This window comes from Diabrotica virgifera, chromosome 5 (genome assembly GCF_917563875.1).
Source record: "Diabrotica virgifera virgifera chromosome 5, PGI_DIABVI_V3a".
Lineage (NCBI taxonomy): Eukaryota > Metazoa > Arthropoda > Insecta > Coleoptera > Chrysomelidae > Diabrotica > Diabrotica virgifera.
This window is the reverse complement of record NC_065447.1, coordinates 112,412,941-112,438,650: the sequence shown is the minus strand read 5'-3', so window position 1 is coordinate 112,438,650 and position 25,710 is coordinate 112,412,941. Positions and strand designations below refer to the sequence as shown.

Here is a 25,710-nt window from a genome sequence, read left to right as displayed (position 1 = left end):
CTATGGGGATAGTCCCAGACCTTTTTAAGGGAGAATGGTTTTTTAACCGTGAAGAAGAGTTAAATAGTGTATTAATTTCTGGAATCCAGGACTTTGATTCATTAAATAAAGAACAATGTGATCAATTACAAAAGATTGTAGATAAAGCGTTTTTAGGAATGACATCTCAAGAGACAGGATGTATAAAGGGCGTGGAGCATGTGATACATACCAATTCACCACCCATTAAACAAAGGTACTACCCATTGTCACCAGCTCTACAAAAGGTAGTTAATACCGAACTGGACCAAATGTTAGAAAAAGGCATAGTAGAACCTTCAACCTCACCGTGGTCGTCGCCCATAGTCATGGTACAAAAGAATGACAAATGGAGATTTTGTGTTAACTATAGAAAGTTAAATGCGGTAAGCGTTCCGGATGCATATCCAATTCCTTATGTGTCATCTATTCTAGATAAACTTCGAGATGCACGATATTTAACTACCTTGGATGTCAAATCAGCATATTGGCAAATAAATGTAGCTATGGAATCTAGACCTTTAACTGCTTTCACAGTGCCTAATAGAGGTTTATTTCAGTTTCGTCGTATGCCTTTTGGGCTACATTCAGCTCCTGCTACATGGCAGCGTGCAATTGACAATATTTTAGGTCCCGAATTAGACAGTTATGTTTTTGTATATCTTGATGATATAATTATTTGTACATCAACGTTTGAGCAGCATTTAAAAGTTTTAGAGACAGTATTTCAGCGTTTAACCGACGCTGGTGTTACTCTTAATAGGGAGAAGTGTTTAATATGTCGTTCAGAATTGAAGTATTTAGGCTACGTAGTAAATAAATCTGGATTACTTGTCGATCCAGAAAAGGTAGAAGCAATACTGGGAATACCGACACCGAGAACTGTTCAGGATGTTCGTCGGATTGTAGGTATGGCATCATGGTATAGGAGATTTATTCCATCATTTAGTACTGTTGTCTCACCGCTTACTCAACTTACTCGAAAAAATGTACAATTCGTTTGGAATAAGACATGCGAGGACGCCCTGAATAAGGTTAAAGAATATTTAGTTTCGGCACCCATTTTGGCGTGTCCTGATTTTTTATATGATTTCGGACTTAAAAATGGCTTGATAGCAGCTAATGTTCAAGACAATATAGAAGCCTGATTTTTATAATTGTTTAGGCCAGTACTTGTGACAATAAAGCAAAAATTATGACAATCTTATTTATAAGAATCGTTTCTAGTTGCTTAGCGACTTTTAACCCGTAACATGGTGCACAGTATTCTGCCACCGGATATATCAGGTCAAGAGCAGAGGATCTTAAAGTTGATGCTGTGGACCCCCATGTAGTGCCGCAGAGTTTCTATATTATATTGTTGCGTGTTTTCAATTTTGCTGCTGTTTTCGTCAGGTGTTCTCTGAATGCGAGCGTTCTGTCTAGAGTAACCCCAACGTATTTCGGGTATTTATTGTGTTTTAACAGCTTGTTATTAAAATACACTCGCAATTCTCTGTTTGCCAGCTTGTTGTTGAGATGAAAAGCTGATACTTCAGTTTGTGTAGTACTTGGTTGTAGTCTCCATTTCTTAAGGTATTCGCTGAGGATTGATAAGTCATTCGTGAGAGTGATTTCTGTAGTTTCTAAAGATTGGTGGCTTGTTGCAAGGGTCCAGTCGTCAGCATATCCAAACTTCCGAGATTCGGTTTCAGGCATGTCAGCAATATAGAGGCTGAAAAGTAAAGGGACAAGGACAGAACCCTGTGGAAGACCATTGTTAAGTTTCATCTGTCTACCCTTCACCCGTCTACATTCACCCAGTGGTGAATAATTAAATTAAAGAATACCTAAAAGAGTACAATAATAATTGAATTAATACAGTTGTTAATAATTAATTTTTTTTTTTTTTTGAAAAATGGCTTTGGCAGAGCCAATTAGCCAGACTTGTTTGTAATTGATTGCAGATTCATAGTCATAAATTTCTTATTTCATAACATAAGTACATACTACAATATTATTTTATTTTTGTTTCATTTTTTTATTATTATTATTTACTATGTGTTTTTTATATATTTTTTTTTCTTTTTTTTAATCTTTTCAAACCACATTAACAAATTATGCCTAGTTAGTAGGTATATATTACATTTACAACTTGTATTTGCATAATTTAACATGTTCATAAATGAGATGAAGAATTTCCATATCATTTGTAAATATTAAAGTATTAAGGTTTATTAGGAAAAAACATTTTAAATTTTTTAATTCCTTATAAAGGTCGTTTATATTATTTATTTGTAAATGACATTCTAATATGACATGTGTTAGATCTCCGATTTTGCCACAAGTACACTTAGGAGTATCTGATAAGCCGATTCTATGCATATAAGATGGCGTAAGAGCATGATTGGCTCTCAGCCGATTAATGGTCTTTCTAAAATGTCTATTATATTCTGTGTAAAACCATCTTCCTGAGAATATCCTAGGGTTACAATGAGCAAAATTTGAGCCAGTATTACATTCTCTGTAATACATTTGCCAATTATTTTTAAGTTTTTGTCTGCTAAAAGTATCGATATCTGAAGCTGGAATTAAATTTTTGTTTATTTTTTCTCCGATCATATAAGCTGATTTAGCAAAATTGTCAACTATTTCATTGCCTTTTATTCCAGAATGGCCCTTAATCCAAGCAATTGTTACATTTACTCCCAATTGTATAGTTTCAAACAGAGGTTTAAGAATATTCAATTCAATGTGGTTTATATGTTTGACTGTTTGAATGTTACTCAATCTGTTCACCACGCTTTTACTGTCTGTAAATGTAACATAATTACTAGTTGGATTCAGTAGTACATACTGAACAGCAAACTAATTTTAATAATTAATATTTTAATAATTAATTAAAAGTTCTAAATATAAACTGAAATATTTATTTGAATTTTTTTTAGCACCACGGCCAAAGAACACATTCGGATACACACAGGAGAAAAGCCATTTTCTTGTCCATTCTGTATAAAAAGTTTTGCTCTGAATAAAGCCTTGTACAAACACGTGCGTCAAAACCATCCATTTGATTTTGACGAGTTTAAGAGAGAAAATGACTTACCTTTAAATATGCGCAAAGCGAAAGAGAAATTAAGGCGAGAAGCGCGTGATAGATTAAAACGGGAAACAATGTCCATAGAAGAAACAGAGAGACTTAAGCAACTTATAACCAATGAACCGGTTATGATTAAATCTGAACCGGATGATGTAATAGTAGAAACAAAAACGAACGAAGGAGGTATACGACCGTTCATGGAGACTCTCCAACTGAAACCTGTTGATATTAAATTGGAAATTGATAGCGATATAGTAGAAGATTGTAGTTCACTAATTATTAAAACAGAAAATGATGAGAGTGATGATAGCTAACATTATTTTTGATTTTGTATGAATTAATTAAAAATGTTGTATATTTTGTTTGCTGCTTGGATAATTATTTATATTTTCATGATTGTTAATTGTTTCAACGTTATATTAATTAATAAATATATTTTGTTCTCAATACTTTGTTTTGTAAAAATTACATGCGCCGTTTATTCAAATTTCAGCCAAGCGCTATAATCGAAAAGCTTGACAAAAATTGATCAATAAGTCAAGCATGCCAAAATTTATACCGGGTGGCGAATTGGAAAACGGGCCATAGAAACTCAATGTAAAATTCTAAATTGTTGAATTCCTGCTTCCCTAATTATTTTACATCAAAAGTCATGAGAGAATACTTATAGAGAATTAAAATCTGTATTAAAAACAAAAGTTAAAATTGTTCTACGATCTAAACACATTCCAAAATTTTTAAAAATATAATACATTTGCCATAGTAAGTGCGTAAACGTAAGGCCACACGTTACTATTTCTGACAGTACGCAAACTATTGACTGAATTAAGCATCTTTACCATTACTACTTTCTCCTCAACTAAGGACATTCTTTCTATTTTATTGTTTTTTAAACAATAAATGATAAAATAAAAATACTGACAGTTAAAAATATTGTTAATAGAAAAATTTCATTGTGACCGAACGCAACCTTATACACATTCTTGCACTGTGTGTAACCTAAATTTGGCAAATACTTTGATAAAATTTGTTATATTTTACAAAATTTTGGAATGTGTTTAATTCATAGAACAATTTGAACAATGGTTTTCAATAAAGATTGCAATCCTCTACAAATAGTTTCTCATGTCTTTTGATGTAGAATAATTAAGGAAGCAGGAATTCAACAGTTTAGAATTTTACATTGAGTTTCCTATGGCCCATTTTCCAATTCACCACCCGGTATATTTTCCTTCTTTCCATCTACAACATAATAAAACATGTACCCGATATTATTTTGGATATTTTTCAATTAATCAACAAAAAATTTATAGAGAAAAGTTAATTAGTTTATTCTTGTTCTATAATAAAATAGTGTTTGATATTCATTAAGATAATTAATTTTGCTAATTAATGTGTTGCGGTCTTTATTTGACGAGTTGGCCTTAAAATTAACTTTTCCAAAACACAATGACCAACCTTGTACTGGCCAAAAACATCTCAAATAATGGCATGCAAATTGAACAAGTGTGTACCTATAAATATCTGCGACACGAGATTAAATTAAGGGATAATCAAACAACAAGGTTAAACAGGAGAATAACCCTAACGTGGACAGCTTACTAAAAACAGGGGGAAATCTTTAGATCAGATATTCACATGTACTTTTCAAGCACATATACAGGGTGTTTGGTAAGGAATGAGCCATAGCTTAACCTTAGTTTGCTAAACTTAAAATAGGTCGATTTAAGCTAACTTACCTTAGTACAAAAGGTGATAATAACCGAAATACAGGGTGTCTGAACTTTTATTCTATTTATTCTCGAATATTTCCTGAAAGACATGGGATAACAACACGAAATTTGGTAAGCGGGGATTTTTTTGGATGAGAAATCTAAATTCGCCACCAAAAATTATGTTTTATCCAGAAGGCGCCACATGCGTCTTTCAGCGCTCATTTAATACATTCAATTTTTTTATCCCCCACTCTACATACTTTTTGAATTAAAATTTTTATTCTCTTAATATTTTTTACTTAAAAAAGGTATACTACATTCATCTCTCTAAACTTAATTATTTTCGAGATAAACGCATTTTAAATCTGCGATACGACATAATTTTTTGCATAATATCATTGTAGTTAGACCCGAAAAATAAACTTGAAACCATAATAATTGTGCCAGTTCTCATATTTATGTCATTGCATCGCAAATTCCATTTGAAGAAATTTGCGATACATTTTTGTAAATTTTTATGGTTTTTTTTATAGTTTTTACAAAATTATTATTTTTATGGTTATTTTTCGGGTAAAACTACAATGATATGCAAAAAATGATGTCGTATCGCAGATTTAAAAAACAAGTAAAAATATTAAGAGAATAAAAGTTTTGATTCAAAAAGTATGTAGAGTGGCTAATAAAAAAATTGTACCAATTAAATGAGCGCTGCAAGGCGTATGTGGCGCACTCTGGGTAATACATCATTTTTGGTGGCGAATTTAGATTTCTCGTCCCAACAAAACCCCGCTTACCAAATTTTGTGTTATTATCGTATGCCTGTTAGGAAATGTTCAAGAATAAATAAAATAAAAATTTAACTTTCACACCCTGTATTTCGCTTATTATCAACTTTCGTACTAAGGTAAGTTAGCTTTAATCGATCTATTTTAACCTCAAGAATCTAAGGTTAAGATGTGGGCCATTATTTACCAAACACCATGTATATACCCTTTATAATAAGATATACAGTCGCAAAAATGAAAGATAGGGCTTTTCATCGATTATCATTTGTTTCGAGCTTCTGTCATATTTTGTATAATCTGTGTGTAATATTAATATACACGGATTGTATATTAATATTATACACAGATTATACAACATATGACACAAGCTCGAAACAAATGACAATCGATGAAAAGCCCTATTACTAGGGTTACCATTTATTAAGGCCAAATCCCTAGAGAGGTGTAGTCCAAGGGGTTGTAGAAAATGTAAAATGTGAATTTGACTATGTTGCTACCTCTATATTGTACATATATGCGAAATGCATATGGCACAATTAAAAACACAGCTGTTTCGCTACAATATGTAACTAACATCGAAAATCTCTGCCAGTTTAGAATACATATACACTATACACCTATGTTTTAACATACTTTACACCTAGAAAATAATCTACTTTTGACAAACTTAACTAGGTGCTGCGCAGAATGAAATTTCCCACCGTTGGTTGGGCCAAGTGTTTTCCATTTTTTTTTTTTTGTAAAGAAAAAAATCCGGATATGTCTGTCAAATCCGGACTGTCCGGACGTATGGTAACCCTACCTATAGGGCTTTTCATTCACAGTCGTTTGTTTCGAGCTTCTGTCATATGTCATATAATCCGTGTAAATTCATATTATGCACAGATTATACAACATATGACAGAAGCTCGAAACAAATGACAATCGATGAAAAACCCTTTTACCCATGAACGATCACATCAATGACTTATTTTGTATACACTGTCTTTTTCTATAAATAACAAACGTTTGTTATAGAAAAAGACAGCACATACAAAATAAGTGATTGATTTGATCGTTCATGGGTAATATTTCATTTGTCCGACTGTATATAATATATAATATATACACTCTTTGATCACGTAACCGGTCAATAGGGCTTGCCATCGATTGCCATTTGTTTCGAGCTTCTGTCATATGTTGTATAATCTGTGTATAATATTAATATACACGGATTATACGACATATGACAGAAGCTCGAAACAAATGACTGTGAATGAAAAGCCCTATTCATAGCCACCTTTACTTAACAAGCCATGAAGAGAAAAAGGCAACATCGCAATTGATGACGTGCGTAGTCCGACTTTCGGACTACCGCTTTTGAAAACACAATTTTAAAGTAGAAACTCTGGTAAAATTTATAGTATTATAGTCGAGTCGAACAAGAAAATATTATTAATTAGAAGTTTGTACAAAATAAAATTAAAAGTACTTCCTTGTAAGTAACGTTTATTATACAAAAAAAAACCAATAACAAGAATATACATGGGATTATTTTTTTTCGAATCCTAAGAAAACTAATGAGTATTTTTCAAAAATTTAAACGCAGAATGAAAGATTACGTTAGGACCGAGGGCCGAAAGTCCCTGAAAACTTCTATGTTTATTTTAATAAGTTACAGGGCGAAAAATTAAGAAAATTTAGTGTGATTTTTAGTTTCAAATATGTCATTCAAAAACAACTTTTCATTCATTCTAAGGGACTTTCGGCCATCGGTAATAAAGTAATCTTTCATTCAGCGTTTAAATTTTTCAAAAATACTTATTAGTTTTCTCAGGATTCGAAAAAAATGATTGCATTTAAAATACACTGAAAATTTTGTTCCTTTCCCTTTAAAGTTTTTCGCACTTATTTAGAAACACCCTGAATTGATAAAGAACAAAAATCTAGTTGTTAAAGTAGCTAACTTTTTTTATTATCCAACATAAGCGAATTAATCAAAACAAAACAGAATGTTATTAAGAAAACCAGAGTCTATAGTTGGGTTTTAATATATTATTATTATTATACAAAAAAAAACCAATAACAAGAATATGTGTAAAATACTTTATTTTAAATAAATAATATCTTATTTTAAATTATATACAAATATCGCTAGAAATAACTATAACAACAATTTCTCACATGGTTTGATGTGAAGTGTTGGGGTTTAGAGTCGATAACTTTATTCCCCTTAGCATTACTTTTCTTTTTATACTTTTTTGAAAATTCATCACTTTGATGGCTGCTATTTTTGTTTTTTGTATAATTATTTAAAACAATATTACACATAATTTTTACAATATCAGAATAAACTTTGAAGGCATTTTCAAAGTGATGAAAATTCATCACTTTGATGGCTGCTATTTTTGTTTTTTGTATAATTATTTAAAACAATATTACACATAATTTTTATAATAGCAGAATAAACTTTGAAGGCATTTTCCCCACATTCACACTCAAATTCAAAATTTAAATGAAAGCCTTCATGTTGTAAACTTTTCATTACCAAACATGATAACAGCTTCAGGTGACAATTGTGCTGCAAAAATAATTTTTCAAGATTGGGACTATTTATAGTCCCAATTTCAGGCTATAACATATTAAAAAAATCACTTGAATCGGCCAACAGGTTTAGTAAATATAAGACATCAAAAATGACAAAAATTTTAAGTGGAGGCATTTCTATATGCAAGTAAGTTTATATAAAATATATTATACTATAAAATATATTATATTGAACTAAAATCATCTTAATACATACCTTTTAATATTCTTTATAATTTGGAGCACGAAATATTGTAAAATGTTTGAGTTTTTCTGTAAATACAGTGAATATTATTTAAAGACATTTAAAAATAAATGAGAACTGTCAGAATTAACCGGTCTACGCTTAGATGTTGCCAAGTTTCAACTTCATGGCTTGTAAAGTAAAGGTGGCTATGCCCTATTGCTCGAATGCCATTGCTCGAAATCAATTGCTTGAAAACGAATTGCTAGAAATACAAATTGCTCGAATAAAAAAGAAAATTATATAATTTAAATATTTATTCATAATACAAAATATAGACATAAGAAACATATTTTAAATAGGACAAATTATGTGATATTCTACGTATATAATCGTTAATCGTATGTTATTAATTTATGCTGAAAAAATGTTTATTACAAATCTAAAATATCTTTGAACTTTGGAAATAAAAAGAAAAGTAACATTTTGATTTAGTCTCGTTATGATACATATAAGGATTATGATAATTTACAGGTACATATTAGGGAAGGATTAAAATTATTACCTTAATTTTATCGAAAATAGGCATCGCAGATTCCAAAATACCAATAAGTGCTGATAGGTTATTGCGTTTAATAAACAATTATGAGCAACAAAACATAATATTTGTGTGATTATGTACATAGGAGAATATCAATGTGGGCTCAGAAAAGGCAGAAGTACTGGGGTTCTTCACACTACGAGAAATACAGACTGAAAGTTACGAATATAATAAAGACACCATGGTTCTTTTCATTCATTTTAAACAGGCTTTCGATCGAGTCAAAAGAAGCAAATTATTCACAGCATTGCAAGATATGGACGTTTGTCCAAAGCTTATTAGAATTATAAAATTAACTCTCCAAAAAATAATAATGTCAAGATAAACAATAGTATAACCGAAAGCTTTGAGGTCAAACAAGAAGTTCGACAGGGTGATCCATTATCATCTATAATGTTTAGCATATTACTAGAAAAGGTTACTGGTATGTAGTAATAATAAATGTAAAAATAAAGAATAAGAACCTTTTACAAACAGAGACATGTAAGTAAAATATAGACTTGGCTAGGGATATGCCACTCAATGCATCGGGGTGTAACGTCGACATAGGATTGAGTGGTCTAGCCATCTTTGTTAGTCACATGCGCGGGATCGTTTGGTTAAGAGATAGATAGACCACCGATGAACTGTTTCCATGATGTTTCCGCGTTACGCTTTTTTGGTGAGTATGCCGAGTCTACGCTTAATATGTCAATGTTTACAAACATGTGGCGTGCATAGAGTTATATATTAGCATAGAGATATTATATATTAGCATAGCATAAGAGCGAAGTGACGACACCATCTTTTTTATTTGCGGAAGGTAGGCTCACTCTATGTTAAGCTTTTAAGCTAGGCTCACTATGTTAATATATACCTCTATGGTGGCGTGTACAAAGATTCTAACCAAAAAATTACTCGATAATTGACAACTGAAAATGACAACTACATTCTTCTTATTCCTAAACATACAACGTAACATTGATATCCTACAGTTATATAGGAAGCAAACATTAATAGAACAGGTCTGATCTACCACAAAAAACATCAGTGGTTGGCATTCGCGAACGATTTGGTAATATTGGCTAGGAGCAAAATAGAATTTATAGAAACAGTCATGAATCTCGAGGAGAGGGCAGCAACCAAAGGATTGTATATAAATGAATCAATAAACAAAGTATAATATGGAATGGACAAATAAGCAATTCGTTCGGGGTCAATACAATGACAACAGCGAAGGGAACACAGTATAAATTCGAAGGAGTTGAAAGATTTAAGTACTTAGGAACTGTCTTCACAAGAGATCCTAACTTTGAAGAAGAAATACAAGAAAGAATTATGTCGGGCAACCGCGCTATATATTCTCTTAATGGGTTGTTAAGAAGTAAAAATATATCACGAAGAGCAAAACTAAGAACTTACAAGACCGTAATAAGGCCGATAGTAACGTTTGCTTCTGAAATATGGGTCACAACAAAAAAACACCAAGAGTTATTAGTTTGGGAGAGGAAAATTAAATGGACAATGGATAAGAAGAACAAATAAGGAACTAACTGAGCTCTATCAATATCCTAACATATTAGCAGTAATTAAGGCGCAAAGAGTTAGATGGTTGGGCCATGTGCAGAGGATGATTCCATCTAGAATTCGTAGAATGGTATTATGTAGTAAATTGGTAGGGAAAAGGCGAAGAGGAATACCGAGGTCACGATGGAGTAATGGAGTTAGAGAAGATATGAGAAGACTTAAAGTAAGGAACTGGGAAAGAAAAGCGACTGACAAAACAGAGTGGAAAAGAATAGTACATCAAGCCATGGGCCTACTAGGTTCGTAGTGCTTACATTATATATTACATATTATTATTATTATTAAGACAACATTTCGGAATCCTCATAAAACAGAGTGGGAAACGTACCAAGCCAACCTGGAATACAGTCTAGGTGGGGTTTTCGTATGTTTATAAATTAGACATAGATGCCGAACAATTTCAAGAGGAAGTCATCCTTATTAAAAGATCAGGTGGGTGAGGCGAATTTCTCAAAGTTCTGACTGAATATAATAGATGCTGTCAAAGTCAAAACGAGAATTGTAAAGAAGGCAATGTGATGAGATAGAACCGCAAGTTCCTCAGATAAGTATCGAAAAGGAGTTAAGTTAAATGGAGATAAAGAAAAACCTTTTTGGAGTGCACTTTCCTTTGGGGAACTGGCAACCCATTGGGGAACAGTAAAGTTACAATAAAGGAAGAACTTTATCATTTTTTTTTCAGAGGCAGATTGAGCAGTATAATACATGAGAGAGGGACTCCATGGGGAAGGAACATGTAAATAAACATGCAAAAAGCAAACATTTTGGTTTAATAACTTGTAAATGAAATTGTGTATTTACATAATATATGTGATAATAGCAAATTATTTAGAACAAATTTCACACTTATAATTACCTATTTACTATTTTTGTTGGGAATAAGCCACAATTTTACTTTAAAAAAAGTTTATTTGACGTTACAATTTCCACAGTTATTCTGTGAAACAACTGTGGAAATTCGTTCCTTCGGAAGTCGTTCTCAAAATACAAAACATAAATAAATTAAATTAAACAAACACACTACTGTGTCTTTTCAAACGTGATTTCAAATTTACGTAAATTCATTATATAAAGGGTGTAACAAAAATGCAGGTCATAAATTACATCACATATTTCGGGACCAAAAAGACATAGTTCGATTTAACCTAACTTACCTTGGTACAAATGTGCACATAAAAAAAGTTACAGCCCTTTGAAGTTACAAAATGAAAATCGATTCTTCCCAATATATCGAAACCTATTATTGGAACCGTGCAAGTTCGAAAAAGCGACACCTGTTTTCATAGCTCAGCAACATTTTTCGCACTTTTAATTATATTGGCCAATTATATTAGTCCTGGTTGCTGGATAATTGTCAAGGCCATAGCCCAAAAATTATAAGAAGAAAAGTAAGACTGAGGTTATGTTATTAAAAGGTTAACAATTATATGTAGTAAATAAAATTAATTATTAAATGCAGTACTGCAAGCAAAATAAAATTAATTAAATTTACTTTTATATTAAAATAATTGCATGTTTTATCAATATTGTGGAACAACATATAATTTTTCTTCTTCAATGACAGTAGGTATGAAATATACGTCAATTTGACAATTTCAATTGACACTATGAATTATTTAAGAAAGTTTTCGTTTCTCGTATCCCCTCCAAGTACTTGCACACCGCAAATAGGTTTTCTGTTAAAATGGACATGTGGAATTCTTGTGGCAGAAAATATTTGTGTACGTTCCAATTAAATTATTTTTGCGGTACCATTACTTAAACATAATTTTTTTTAAAACTTTTTTGCTTCTTATGTAGTACTTTTTCGATAAGCCAATTTTTATCGAGATATTTTGAATATTTGTCAAATCCACCACATATATATTTGTAAATGGTTAAGTACGATTAATAGGGACCTGTTAATAATCGGAAAATTTATTTATAATTTACATTTTTAGGTATATTTTGAAACATATTAAAAAAGAAGCCACATCTCGATAAAAGGTGGTTTATCGAAGAAAATACTAAGAGGCAAAAAAGTTTTAAAAACACTCTGTTTATCTAATGGTACCACAATAAAAGTTTAATTGGAACATACACAAACATTTGGGAGGCTTAAAGGAATAAAACCCAATTTTATAAAACCCAAGGAGGCTTAAAAGAATAAAAATACAATTTTTATGTAAACATATTAAAAAGAAGCCGCATCTCGATAAAAACTGGCTTATCGAAAAAATACTAAGAGGCAAAAAAGTTTTAGAAACATTGTGTTTAACTAATGGTACCAAAATAATAATTTAATTGGAACGTACACAAAAGTTTGGTGGGGTTTAAGGGAACAAAACCCCATAAAATTTTTATGGGATGAACAAATGTCACTGTTATTTTTGTTTAAGATGTTCCTGCCATAAGAATGCCACATGTATATTTTCAATAAAAGTCTCAAATAGTTTTCGATATACCTATTGAAAAAAAAATCGATTTTCATTTATTAAATTCAAAGGGTTGTACCTTTTTTTTATGTGCACATTTGTACTAAGGTACGTTAGGTTTAATCGAACTATTTTTAGTCCCAGAATATGATTTAACTTATGATCTTTGTTACACCCTGTATATATCACACTTGTGAGACTTCTCCCCAGTGCGTGTTCTCAAATTTCTGGCATCAATAAACTCACACAGATTTCACATCTGTTAGGTTTTTTCCAGTGTGAGTCCTCATATGTGCTTTCAAATGACTGAATTTAGTAAACTGCTTAAAACAAATTTCGCACTTGTGTGGCCTTTCTCCAGTGTGAGTCATCATATGTAATTTCAAATTATTGGCTTCAGTAAACTGCTTCGAACACATTTCGCACTCATAAGGCTTTTCTCCAGTGTGAGTCATCATATGTAATTTCAGATTGCTTGGTGCAGTAAATTGTTTCAAACCAATTTTACATGTGTGAGGCTTTTCTCCAGTGTGAGTCATCATGTGTGTTTTCAAATTAATTGCTAATGTAAACTGCTTAAAACAAATTTCACATTTATGACGTTTTTCTCCAGTATGTATTAACGAATGTATTTTCAGATTAAACCGACGGAAAAATTGTTTTAAACAAATTGCACACGTGTAAGGTCCATTTCCGCTTGGAACTTTCATATTTTTACTTAATGGTTTTTCTTCATTATAACTGCCCAAATCTTCTTCTTCATGTGTTCGAAAATGCCCCTAACTCGATTCGAATTCCATATAGGCCACTTTTTAGCATATCTACATACGTGTCTACTTAAGTTGGAAACATATGGGAAACTTTTTTGTTATTCATTTTACGAAAAAAAGTTATTCTTTATAAAAAGTTCTGCATGCTCTAAACCTAAGATTCAATCATCAGATATCAAATTTTGTCAATATTATACGAGGTATGTCAAAAAATATGAACTTCGTTCAAGAGTAAAGTACCTTTATTTCTCTCAATATCGAAAATTCTTATTATGAAAAGTTGTTTGGAAATAAAAACTAAGATCAAATATGCAATTACATGCTTCTAATTGGAAAAAAAAATTCCAAATTTTTCTTATATTTATTGATACTTCGTTTTTATTTATTACACATACGATAACTCTTTTATTATTACTTTTACGAAAAAAAGGTATTCTTTATAAAAAGCTCTGTATATCCTAAGACCGAAGATACAACCATCAGATATCGCATTTTATTAATTTTATACGAGGTATGTCAAAAAATATGAATTTCACTCAGGAGTAAAGTACCTTTATTTTTCACAATATTGGAAATGGTTATTAAAAAAAGTTGTTTAGAATTAAAAACTATGTTTTAATATGCAATTACGTCCTTCCAATTGAAATATTGTGAAATATAAAGGTACTATAATCTTGATCGAATTTCATATTGTTTGACACAGCTCGTATAAAATTAATAAAAATTGATATATCATGGTTGTGTCTTAAATTTTAGACCATGCAAAGCTTTTTATGAAGAATAACTTTTTTTCGTAAAATGAATAATAAACGAGTTATCATATTTGTAATATGTAATTAAAAACGATGTTGGGTATCCATAAATTTGAGAAAAAACTTTATTTTTTTTTTCAATTAGAAGCAAGTAATTGCATATTTGATCTTAGTTTTTAAATCCAAACAACTTTTTATCATAAGAATTTTCGATATTAAGAGAAATAAAGGTACTTTTTCCTTGACCGAAATTCATATTTTTTGACATACCTCGTATAATATTGAGAAAATTTGATATCTGATGATTGAATCTTAGGTTTTGGGGCATGCAGAACTTTTTACAAAGAATAACTTTTTTCGTAAAATTAATAGTAAAAAAGTTTCCCATATGTTTCTAACTTAAGTAGACACGCTGTATATTATAGAGAATTAGAGAAACACACTTTCTGAAATTTTTTACCCCATAGGTGGTCACGTGACCCACCTACAGCCTCATTGGACTTTTTAGGTTTTTATTTTTTATCTCAGCCGGATCGAGAGCTAGAGAAAAATTTGGAACATAAAAAGTTTCTTTCAAAAAGGTCTCTCTGGACATTTTTTTAAATTTTTGTCGGGAAATTTGAATTTTTAGAACGAGTTTACAATTTCAACTTAATCAAAAAAAAACGAAGGCACTCGTTCTCACGAAAAAAATAAATAACGTTTATTTTTATACAATATTTCACCCTGAATTTTTCAAATTTTTAAAATTGGTGAAACGTTGTTTTAAAAATAAAAACCGCATATTTTCCCCCCTTTCGCGCTTTTTAGGTACAATTTTATACATGGTGTTTAAAAAAAGGTAATATCTCCTCTAGGATAGGTAAAAAGCTGAAAAATAATTGGGGTTTGTTTAGAAAAAAATTTTGCAACGTCCTCCATTTTCAAGATAGGGGGCTTTGAAAAAAACAAAATTTTACACTTTTTTATGATTTTGCTGAAACTACTGGCAACACTGTAATACAATTTGGTGGGTTTTAAGAGGTAGTTATTGTGCATTTTTTTGACATACAATTAAGAATTTTACATTCATCATTGGCGATAGGGTAATGGTCTAAAACTTTTTAAAGAAAGAAAGAAAAGTAGTACGCTACTGAGATATTTCAAATTAAAAATCATTTTTGAATTCCTCGTTCAATTCGCGATAAAAAAATCTATTTTTCATTTTTTATACGACGCGCCGTTTTCATGCAAAAAAAAATAAAAAATATCTGAACGCCTACAAAGTATTGGAATTAAGTTTTTATATTGATGTATTATACATACATAGAAACTTAGTTCGAATACTTTGTAAGGGTCAAGATATTTTATTTTTTGCATAAAGAGAAGCTAGATTTTTTGTCACTAATTGAACGAGAAATTTAAAAATTATTTTTAATTTGAAATATGTATTTCACTGGCGTACTATTTTTCTTTCTTTATAAATTCAGACCATTGCCCCTATGAGCGCCAATGATGATTATAAAATTCTTAATAATTGTATGTCAAAAAATACACAACTACCTCTTAAAACATGCTAAATTTTATTACAATGTTGCCAGTAGTTTAGGCAAAATCGTAAAAAATCTGTTAAATTTTGTTTTCTTCAACGCCCTGTATCTTGAAAATGGAAGGCGTTACAAAAATTTTTTACTAAGCAAACCACAACTTTTTCAATTTTTTACCTATCCTAGAAGCTGTGTTAGCTTTTTTGAAACATTCTGTATAAAAGTATCTAAAAATTAAAAAAAAGCGAAAATATGCGGTTTTTATTTTTAAAACTACGTTCCACCAATTTTAAAAATCTGAAAAAATTCAGGGTGAAATATTGTTATGTATCATTTTTATGAGAACGAGTGACTTAATTTATTTTTTAGACTCATATGAAATTTTCAAAAGGTTCAAAAATAAAAAAAAAAATCAGACAGAACTTTTTGAAAGCTACAACTTTTTTATTTGAAGTTTTTCGCTAGCACTCGATGAGGCTGAGATAAAAAATAAAAACCTAAAAAAACAATTAGTCTCTAGGTAGGTCACAACCTAGGGACCTAAAAATTTCAGAAAGTGGGTTTCTCTATATATGTGCTGAAAAGTGGCCTATATGAAATTCGAATCGAGTTGGGGGTATTTCATGATCTTACCCGGCTAGGTCCTTTAACAGAAACTATAAAACAATATTAAAAAGTAACAAAAGTGCAGAAGAAATAAATGTAATAAACAGACTACCGCTAGATTTCATAAAGTTTTTCTATTGTCATACTATAATATATACCCCAGGCTGTGGGTGAAAAAACGTGATATAATTCAGGCATTTTTGAAACCTATCAGGTGTTGTAAAGGACGATGCCAGGAATAGCTTCTACTAAAATGTAACCAAAAATATTGTGCGCTTTTTTTTAATTGCGATTTTCATTTGTTAAATTTGCAATTTTTATTGATTTTTAATTTTGTAGCTTAGGATATTGATTTTAGAGAAAAACTTTTTAATACAAAGTTGTAGTAAATTTTAAAACCTACAATTTGAGCTATGGTAAGTTTAATTTCGTTAATTGGTTATTGCAAAACAGCTTGCGAAAGGTCCAAAATGGCCGTTTTTACAATTGCATTATTTATTGTACAAACAATTTTTTATTTTTTAAAGCTTTAAAATGAAGATCTTTCAATTCCAAATTTAAAAAAAATTGTAAAGCCAGATTAACGAATTTGTTGCTTAGATATTATAAATTGTTTATCCCAAGAGGTCAAATTTCGAAGGCTATAACTTTTTGAAAAAAAAATCATACAAAGTTGGTGAAACCTCCAATCTCCTTCTAAAGAGTTATATTTTCATATTCTGATGTAAATAAATGCGTAAAACATTTTTAAACCTCTAATTTTTGGATTTGAAAATAAGGGGGCAAATTTCGTTATAAACATTTAGAGCTGAAACGGCCCTGTACATCCTATGAGTTTTTAACTTACATATTATTGTTGCTGAAGATGAAACGAAGATTTATAAAAAAAATAAAAAATTTCTGCGACCAACTGAAGCCGAGATAATTTTTGGGTTTGAAAATAAGGGGGCAAATTTCGTTATAAACATTTAGAGCTGAAGCGGCCCTGTACATCCTATGAGTTTCTAACTTACAGATTATTGTTGCTGAAGACAAAACGAAGATTTATAAAAAAATAAAAATTTTCTACAACCAACTGAAGCCGAGATAATTGTTTTTTTTTTCTTAAGTCGTAGTGCCTTTATTTATAACAATTAAGAAATTATTTTACAGTCATTGACTAAAGAAAGACTTATATTATCTTAAAATAAAAATTATTATAAAATATAATTACATTTAATTATTAAAAATTATATTTTAAATCGGTGCTTTTGCAAGCGGCCGAATTTTGCAAATCGCCCCCGCCCGGCTCGCTTCAAATTCTCTGGCTCGGAAAATTGTTACGTAACTTGTATTAAATTTTGGCAGAAAACAATTTAATAATATTACCATTATAATATACAGTCTATTTACCACTGTATTTGTTTTTCTTGATAAACTTTTATATGTGAAATCCAAAAAGATAGTCACTGCAAGAAGAAAAAGTTTTATATTGTATATTATAGTAAGAAGTAACATTATTATTATTATATTTATATAACAATGAAAAAATTAAAAATATAGTTATATATTTCATATATATGTATCATTTTTGAAATATTATTTCTTCAGAAATGAACTTTCACATATAAAAGTTTATCAAGAAAACCAAATACAGTGGTAAATAGACTGTATATTATAATGGTAATATTATTAAATTCTTTTCTTAGTCCAGGGCTCATCTGTTTTGAGATGGACGTTGAGAGGTGACTCAAATTTTTTTGCAGAAATTGCTTAAAAATAACTCAAATAATAATATTTGAGTTATCCTCCCACTCAAAATGGTCCGGAACATTATTTAAATAATCAAAATGTCAAAATATGAAGGAAAAATTCGATTTTTTTATTGGTTTTTTGAATATAACTTTAAAACTGTTCATTTTTGAGAAAAGTTGTACTGACATAAAAGTTGCGTAATTAAATTTACTATAATATAGAATTGATTAAAAATTTAAAAAGTAGTCACCCTTGTTGCAAAATAGCAATACTTGCGAAAAAAAACATACAAAAACAAGTATTCGCATTTTACGTTTTTCAACCATTTATGCTAAACTTTGGACCTTCATATTTTACCCAGAAAAACTTTATGATATAGTAAAACAACACTGTAAATTTCATTAAGATCGGTTGAATAGATTTTGCAAAATAAATTTTGCAATCCAGCTTTCGCAAAAAAAATTCATTTTTTAAAAATGTTGCAGGACTGAAAATAAAGCAGATAGTAAGTTGAATTTTTTTACGTATAGAAGTGTACTGTACCTTTTATTTGCAATTTGCAAAATTAAAATCGATTAACTGCCACGCCGTCAGGAATTTTTTTAAATAAACATTAATTTTTGGTGCTGCTTGCAGGACAGCGGTGTTCGATTCACACAAGTTGATTTCCATCAAAATTTCTTCTAATCTTTATTTAATATATTATTTTCTTACTCTATATTTTGTTGTATTTTAATATTTTAATTCTACAAAAATCAAAATAATTTTATTATTGTTTGTGAAATATTGTTTAAACAATTGCATATGTTTAAAAATAATAAACTTTTATTCTCTAAGTTAAAATATATGAACAAAGAAAGTTTTTGCTAAAAAAAGTGTTATTTCAAAGGATAGAGTATGTGTTTTTATTTTGCAATAAACAAATTTATTTATTTATATCGAAATGTAATAAAAATTAAAATGTATCAATCATTATCAAAGGTCATTGAAATGCCCAATCAGAGCAAACTATCCGCTGTCCTGCGCATAGCACCAATAATTAATGTTTATTTAAAAAAATTCCTGACGGCGTGGCAGTTAATCGATTTTAATTTTGCAAATTGCAAATAAAAGGTACAGTACACTTCTATACGTAAAAAATTTTTTAACTTGCTATCTGCTTAATTTTCAGTCCTGTAATAATTAAAAAAACGAATTTTTTTGCGAAAGCTGGATTGCAAAATTTATTTTGCAAAATCTATTGAACCTCTTTTAATGAAATTTACAGTATTGTTTTACTGTATCATAAAGTTTTTCTGGGTGAAATATGAAGGTCCTAAGTCTAGCATAAATGGTTGAAAAAACGTAAAATGAGAATACTTGTTTTTGTATAGTTTTTTCGCAATTATTGCTATTTTGCAACAAGGGTGACTATTTTTTAAATTTTTAACCAATTCTATATTGTAGGAAATTTAATTATGCAACTTTTATGTCAGTACAACTTTTCTCGGAAATGAATACTTTTAAAGTTATAATAAAAAAACGAAGACAAAAATCGAATTTTTCCTTCATTTTTTGACATTTTGATTATTTAAACAATGTTCCGGACCTTTTTGGGAGGGAGGATAACGCAAATATTATTATTTGAGTTATTTTCAAGCAATTTCTGCAAAAAAAATTGAGTCACCTCTCAACGTCCAAATGTACTAATATTTTTACAGATCCGCCCTGATCTATCTGTCAAAATACAAGTTACCTAAAAATTTTCCGATCGCGCGGATTTGAAGCGAGCCGGGCGATTTGCAAAATTCGGCCGCTCGCAAAAGCACCGATTTTAAAAATAATTTTTAATAATTAAATGTAATTATATTTTATAATAATTTTTATTTTAAGATAATATAAGTCTTTCTTTAGTCAATGACTGTAAAATAATTTCTTAATTGTTATAAATAAAGGCACTACGACTTAAGAAAAAAAAAACAATTATCTCGGCTTCAGTTGGTTGTAGAAAATTTTTATTTTTTTATAAATCTTCGTTTTGTCTTCAGCAACAATAATCTGTAAGTTAGAAACTCATAGGATGTACAGGGCCGCTTCAGCTCTAAATGTTTATAACGAAATTTGCCCCCTTATTTTCAAACCCAAAAATTAGAGGTTTAAAAATGTTTTACGCATTTATTTACATCAGAATATGAAAATATAACTCTTTAGAAGGAGATTAGATGTTTCACCAACTCTACGATTTTTTTCAAAAAGTTATAGCCTTTGACATTTGACCTCTTGGGATAAACAATTTATAATATCTAAGCAACAAATTCGCTAATCCGGCTTTACAATTTTTTTTAAGTTTGGAATTGAAAGATCTTCATTTTAAAGCTTTAAAAAATAAAAAAATATTTGTACAATAAATAATGCAATTGTAAAAAACGGCCATTTTGGACCTTTCGCAGGCTGTTTTGCAATAACCAATTAACCAAATTAAACTTACCGTACCTCAAATTGTAGGTTTTTTAATTTACTACAACTTTCTATTAAAAAGTTTTTCTCTAAAATCAATATCCTAAGCTGCAAAATTAAAAATCATTAAAAATTGCAAATTTAACAAATGAAAATCACAATAAAAAAAAGCGCACAATATTTTTGGTTACATTTTAGTAGAAGTTATTCCTGGCATCGTCCTTTACAACACCTGATAGGTTTCAAAAATTCCTGAATTATATCCTGAAATCGACCTATTTTTCACCCACAGCCTGGGGTAATATCAATTATGATGTCGCATCAGGCGGCATCACAAGAGGGGCGCTTTAATCAGTAAAATAAAAAAATTGTCAGATTATGTAAAAATGTTGTCAATAACTAAAGAAAAAATGAAAAGATACAGACAATATGGCTAATGACCAAATGAAAATTTAATGAAATTGCAGAAAATTTTGATATAATTTCCGAATTTCCAGCTGAAAATGAAATTCGTGCCAGGAGAAAAAAGCGTTTATTTGACTACCAAAAATCTGTGGACGAGCTCTTAACAGATGAAGCTAAATTTAAAATAAATTTGTTCATCTATATTTTAGACATTGCCGTTATAGACAAGGCGGAAACGGCGGGTTCGTTGGGAAAAATATTCCCATGAGATATTTTTGCATAATCACATTCGTGAGACATCCCAGAATAAGGTTCAAGAAGTCGCCCACGTGAAAAGTGGGCCAATTTTTTTTTAACAATTTTTTTTTAATAAAATTGTAAAAATCTATATTTTTGGCCAGGACTAATTTTTTTTTAGGTTTTTTGGACCATTATGGACAAAAAAGGTCTCTTATAATTTTTCTCTAAAGTTGATCTTTTTAGAGTTATAAGCAATTTAAAATTTGAAAAACGCGAAAATGGCCATTTTTAAGACTTAATAACTTGGTTAAAAATTATCATTACGAAAGTCAGAAAGTGACTAAATCAAAGTTTAAAGTCTCCGCTACATGTTCCTGAAGAAATCTGTGTCATTAATTTACTACTAAGCTGTTATTTTTAATAAATAACAATGAGCGGTTAGATCGTATTGACGCGGTTGTAAATGTGAGTGCGAGTAAGATGCACAATGGGACTGCTGGGATGGCTTCTCTCTCGCACTCAGCATTTACAGATGCCGCACACGTGCATGGCACTTATTATTATTACTTAAAAATAGCAGCTTAGTAATAAAATAATGACAAAAATTTCTTCAAGATCTTGTAGGGGGGCCTTTAAACTTTGATTTAGTCATATATTGACTTTCATAATAATAACTTTTAACCTAGTTATTAAGCCTTGAAAATCGCCATTTTTCGTTTTTTTCAATTTTAATTTGCTTATAAGTCGAAAACGATCAACTTTAGGGAAAAATTATAAGAGATCTTTTTTGTCCAGAATGGTCCAAGAAATTAAAGAAAAAATTGTTCGGGCCAATAATATTGATTCTTGCAATTTGATTTTAAAAAAAATTGTTAAAAAAAAATTGGTCCACTTTTCGTGTGGGCGACTTCTTGAACCTTATTCTGGGATGTCTCACGAATGTGATTATGGAAAAAAATCTCATGGGAATATTTTTCCCTTCGAACCCGCCGTTTTCGCCTTGTCTATTAATTCTTTGATTGTTCTATTTTCGCTTCTGGAAACTCATAATAAAAATTTTAAATTTTTATATATTTTTAACTTCAGGAAAATAGATGATGAAACATTAGAAAAATATTGTATGAATTTTCATTCAATACTTTCAATAGAAAAAGAAAAAAAATTGATGATATAATCATCTTCTAGAAGAATTACGTGATATATTTCAAAAGAAACCTTTAGAGGTTTTGTGCAAAATGACCTAATTTATTACACCCAAATGTAGTTGTAAACTAAGAATTTTATTAACGCTCCTTGTCTGGGTAGGAAAGAAGTTTTTCAAAATTGAAAACTATTTACGAACTCTCTAACTGCTACACCTGTCTATGCCAACTAGACTGCACCAATCTTATTGACGAGTTTGCCAAAATTAAAGTCAGAAAGATATAATGATAATTTTTGTAAATGTTACTTAAGAGCATAGGCGCAAAATTTGCTTGCAATGCTATTTAAATGCATTCACTTTTTTTCGATTCCTGAAAAACTAATAAATATTTTTGAAAAATTTAACCACAGATTGAAAGATTACATTATTACCGAGGGCCGCAAGCCCCTTACAATAAACAAAAGGTTTCTTTTTAATAAGATATTTGAAATAAAAAATTACACTCAATTTTCTCTTACTTTTCACCCTGTAACTTATTCAAATAAACATTATAAAGGTTTCAGGGACTTTCGGTCCTCGGTAACGTAATCTTTTATTCTGCATTTAAATTTTTCAAAAATGCTTTCAAAAAAAAATGCATTTAAAAAGAATTGCAAGCAAATTTTGCGCATGCTCATTGAATTTAGTGTTAATACATAATTTCATTTAATTTAAAGTATGTTTTGTTTTTAAAATAAAAGTTGTCGTACATTTTTGTGTAGTTTCTATATAAAAAATAAAACTTTCAATTATATTTAAGGGGCGGCATTTCGAAGACTTGCATCATATTGAAAAGATATACCGCACGGCTCTGACTACCTGTATCATAATGGACTTCATTATGATACAGATTTTCATTATATAAGATACAGATTTTTAACAAATAGAATCGCGATATGGCATTCGCGATAAAGGTGGTACACGCGCAGTGACCAATGGCGAGTCAAATACATACGCTTTGACAGTTCTCAATATGTAAACAAACCGTCAAACTGACAAACTACTGAATTTATTTGTGTTACAAAATTAATAAATTTGAATATATTTTTTGTTGTGAATGATCATAGAAAAAATAGTGTATACAACTTGCATTTAATTATCATTATGAAGCTCGTACTCTATACGAAACTCGCCGCATACGGCTCGTTTCGTAACCCTTATACTCGCTTCATAATGACCATCATTAAATGCTCGTTGCATAATATACTATGTGGACTTTAAAATTTATGTTGGTACCTTTACTATGTCCACTTTCTTTATTATGAGATCGGGCGTAAATCATTAAAACAGACTTCCACTTTGTGGTTATGTACATTTAAGCCTCAGTTTTTTAAAATAATCAATATTTGGTACCAAAATTTTTCTGTACAACTTTTCATAACATAATACATACATTATACATACAGTCGGAAAAATGAAAATACCCATGAACGATCACATCAATCACTTATTTTGTATTTGCTGTCTTTTTCTATTGGGACCGTGCAAGTTTGGCAAAGCGACCTCTATTTCTACGCTCTGTACTTTTATTCGCACTTTTAATTATATTGGCCAATTTATATTAGTCCTGGTTGCTAGATAATTGTCAAGGCCATAGTCCAAAAAAATAATAAGAAGAAAAAATAAGATGCAGGTTATGTTATGCAAACGTAAACAATTGTATGTAGTAAATAAAATTAGTTATTAAAATGCAGTACTGCAAGCAAAATACAATTAATTAAATTTACCTTTATGTAATAATTGCATGTCATATCAATATTGTGGAGCAATATATAATTTTTCTGGTTCAATGACAGAAGGTATGAAATATACGTCAATTTGACAATTTCAATTGACAATATGAATTATTTAAGATAGTTGCAATATTTCTCCGCGACTCGCGCACGGTCGTTTCTCGTTTCCTTTCCAAGTACTTGCACACCGCGAATACGCTCTGAGCTTCGCTGGTGTCGTTCCTAGCGGTTACTAATTCAACTTTTACCGGTAATTTTTAAATTTATTATTTAATTGTTATCGCTTAATATTTACAACGCAAAAAAGTAATTAAATTGTAATCGATTTTTTTTAAGATTTTTCCAATCATTTTGACGTTCTATTGATAAAATATCAATTTCTTACTTCGGATACTTTGACAATAATCGTGTAGATGGCGCTAAGATTATAATAGATTATTTATAATTAGATATTACGGAACATTAAAAAAACTTAAATTCAGTATTTAAAACGTAAGTATATTTAAGGTAAAAATATATACCACAGCTTTGACCAACTAATATTTTTTATAATTAATGTTTTTAATTTTAATTTTAAATTAATCACTTTGACATTTATGTCAAATTTCCGGTAAACGTTTACAGACTTGCCACTACTGGCGCTCGCGAATTTATAAATATCCCCTCTACGTACGAGCTCACAGCGTATAACAAACGTTTGTTATTTATAAAAAAGACAACAAATAGGGCTTTTCATAGATTGTCATTTGTTCCGAGCTTCTGTCATGTGTCACATAATATTAATATATCTATGTCATACGTCTTTGGTTTGTATCATGGTATATATACCAATAACGTATGACGTAGATATATTAATATTATGTGACACATGACAGAAGCTCGAAACAAATGACTGTGAATGAAAAGCCCAAAATAAGTGATTGATGTGATCGTTCATGGGTAATCTTTCATTTTTCCGACTGTACATGTTTTTATAACAATAACAATCTGCACAACTTTTCATAAAAATTTTTATTGGGGTGAAGGAAAATGTAAATACTAAAGAGGAATAAAGAAAACATTTTGATTTAATAACTTTAAAAACATTTTGATTAATTAACTTTAATGACATTTTATATTTAGTATGAGATAAACAGCCATTTTTTAGAACAAATTTCACACTTATAAAGGCTGTTTACTATTTTTGTTGGGAATAAGCCACACTTTTACTTTAAAATTAAGTTTAATTATTTGACGTTACAATTTCCACTTCGGAAATTGTTCTCAAAATACAAAAAAATTAATAAATTAAATTAAACAAACACATTACCGCAGTGGCGTAGCTGAAGATTGCCCCCCCCCGCGACCATTTTTGTGGGCCCCGTATTATAAACATAACGACAACTAATAACAATATAA

At 30.0% G+C, this 25,710-nt stretch overlaps 1 protein-coding gene across 1 annotated transcript in view; it reads left to right on the top strand.

Annotated features, from left to right (window-relative positions):
• The window catches only part of LOC126884309 (zinc finger protein 883-like), a 56,188-nt gene extending 52,644 nt beyond the window's left edge, over nucleotides 1–3,544 (top strand). The window contains exon 6 of the mRNA XM_050650246.1: nucleotides 2,946–3,544. Coding sequence (XP_050506203.1) covers nucleotides 2,946–3,411 — 466 coding nt within the window. The 3' untranslated portion in view covers nucleotides 3,412–3,544. The remainder of the gene's footprint in view (nucleotides 1–2,945) is intronic.
• The last annotated feature ends 22,166 nt before the right edge of the window (nucleotides 3,545–25,710 follow it).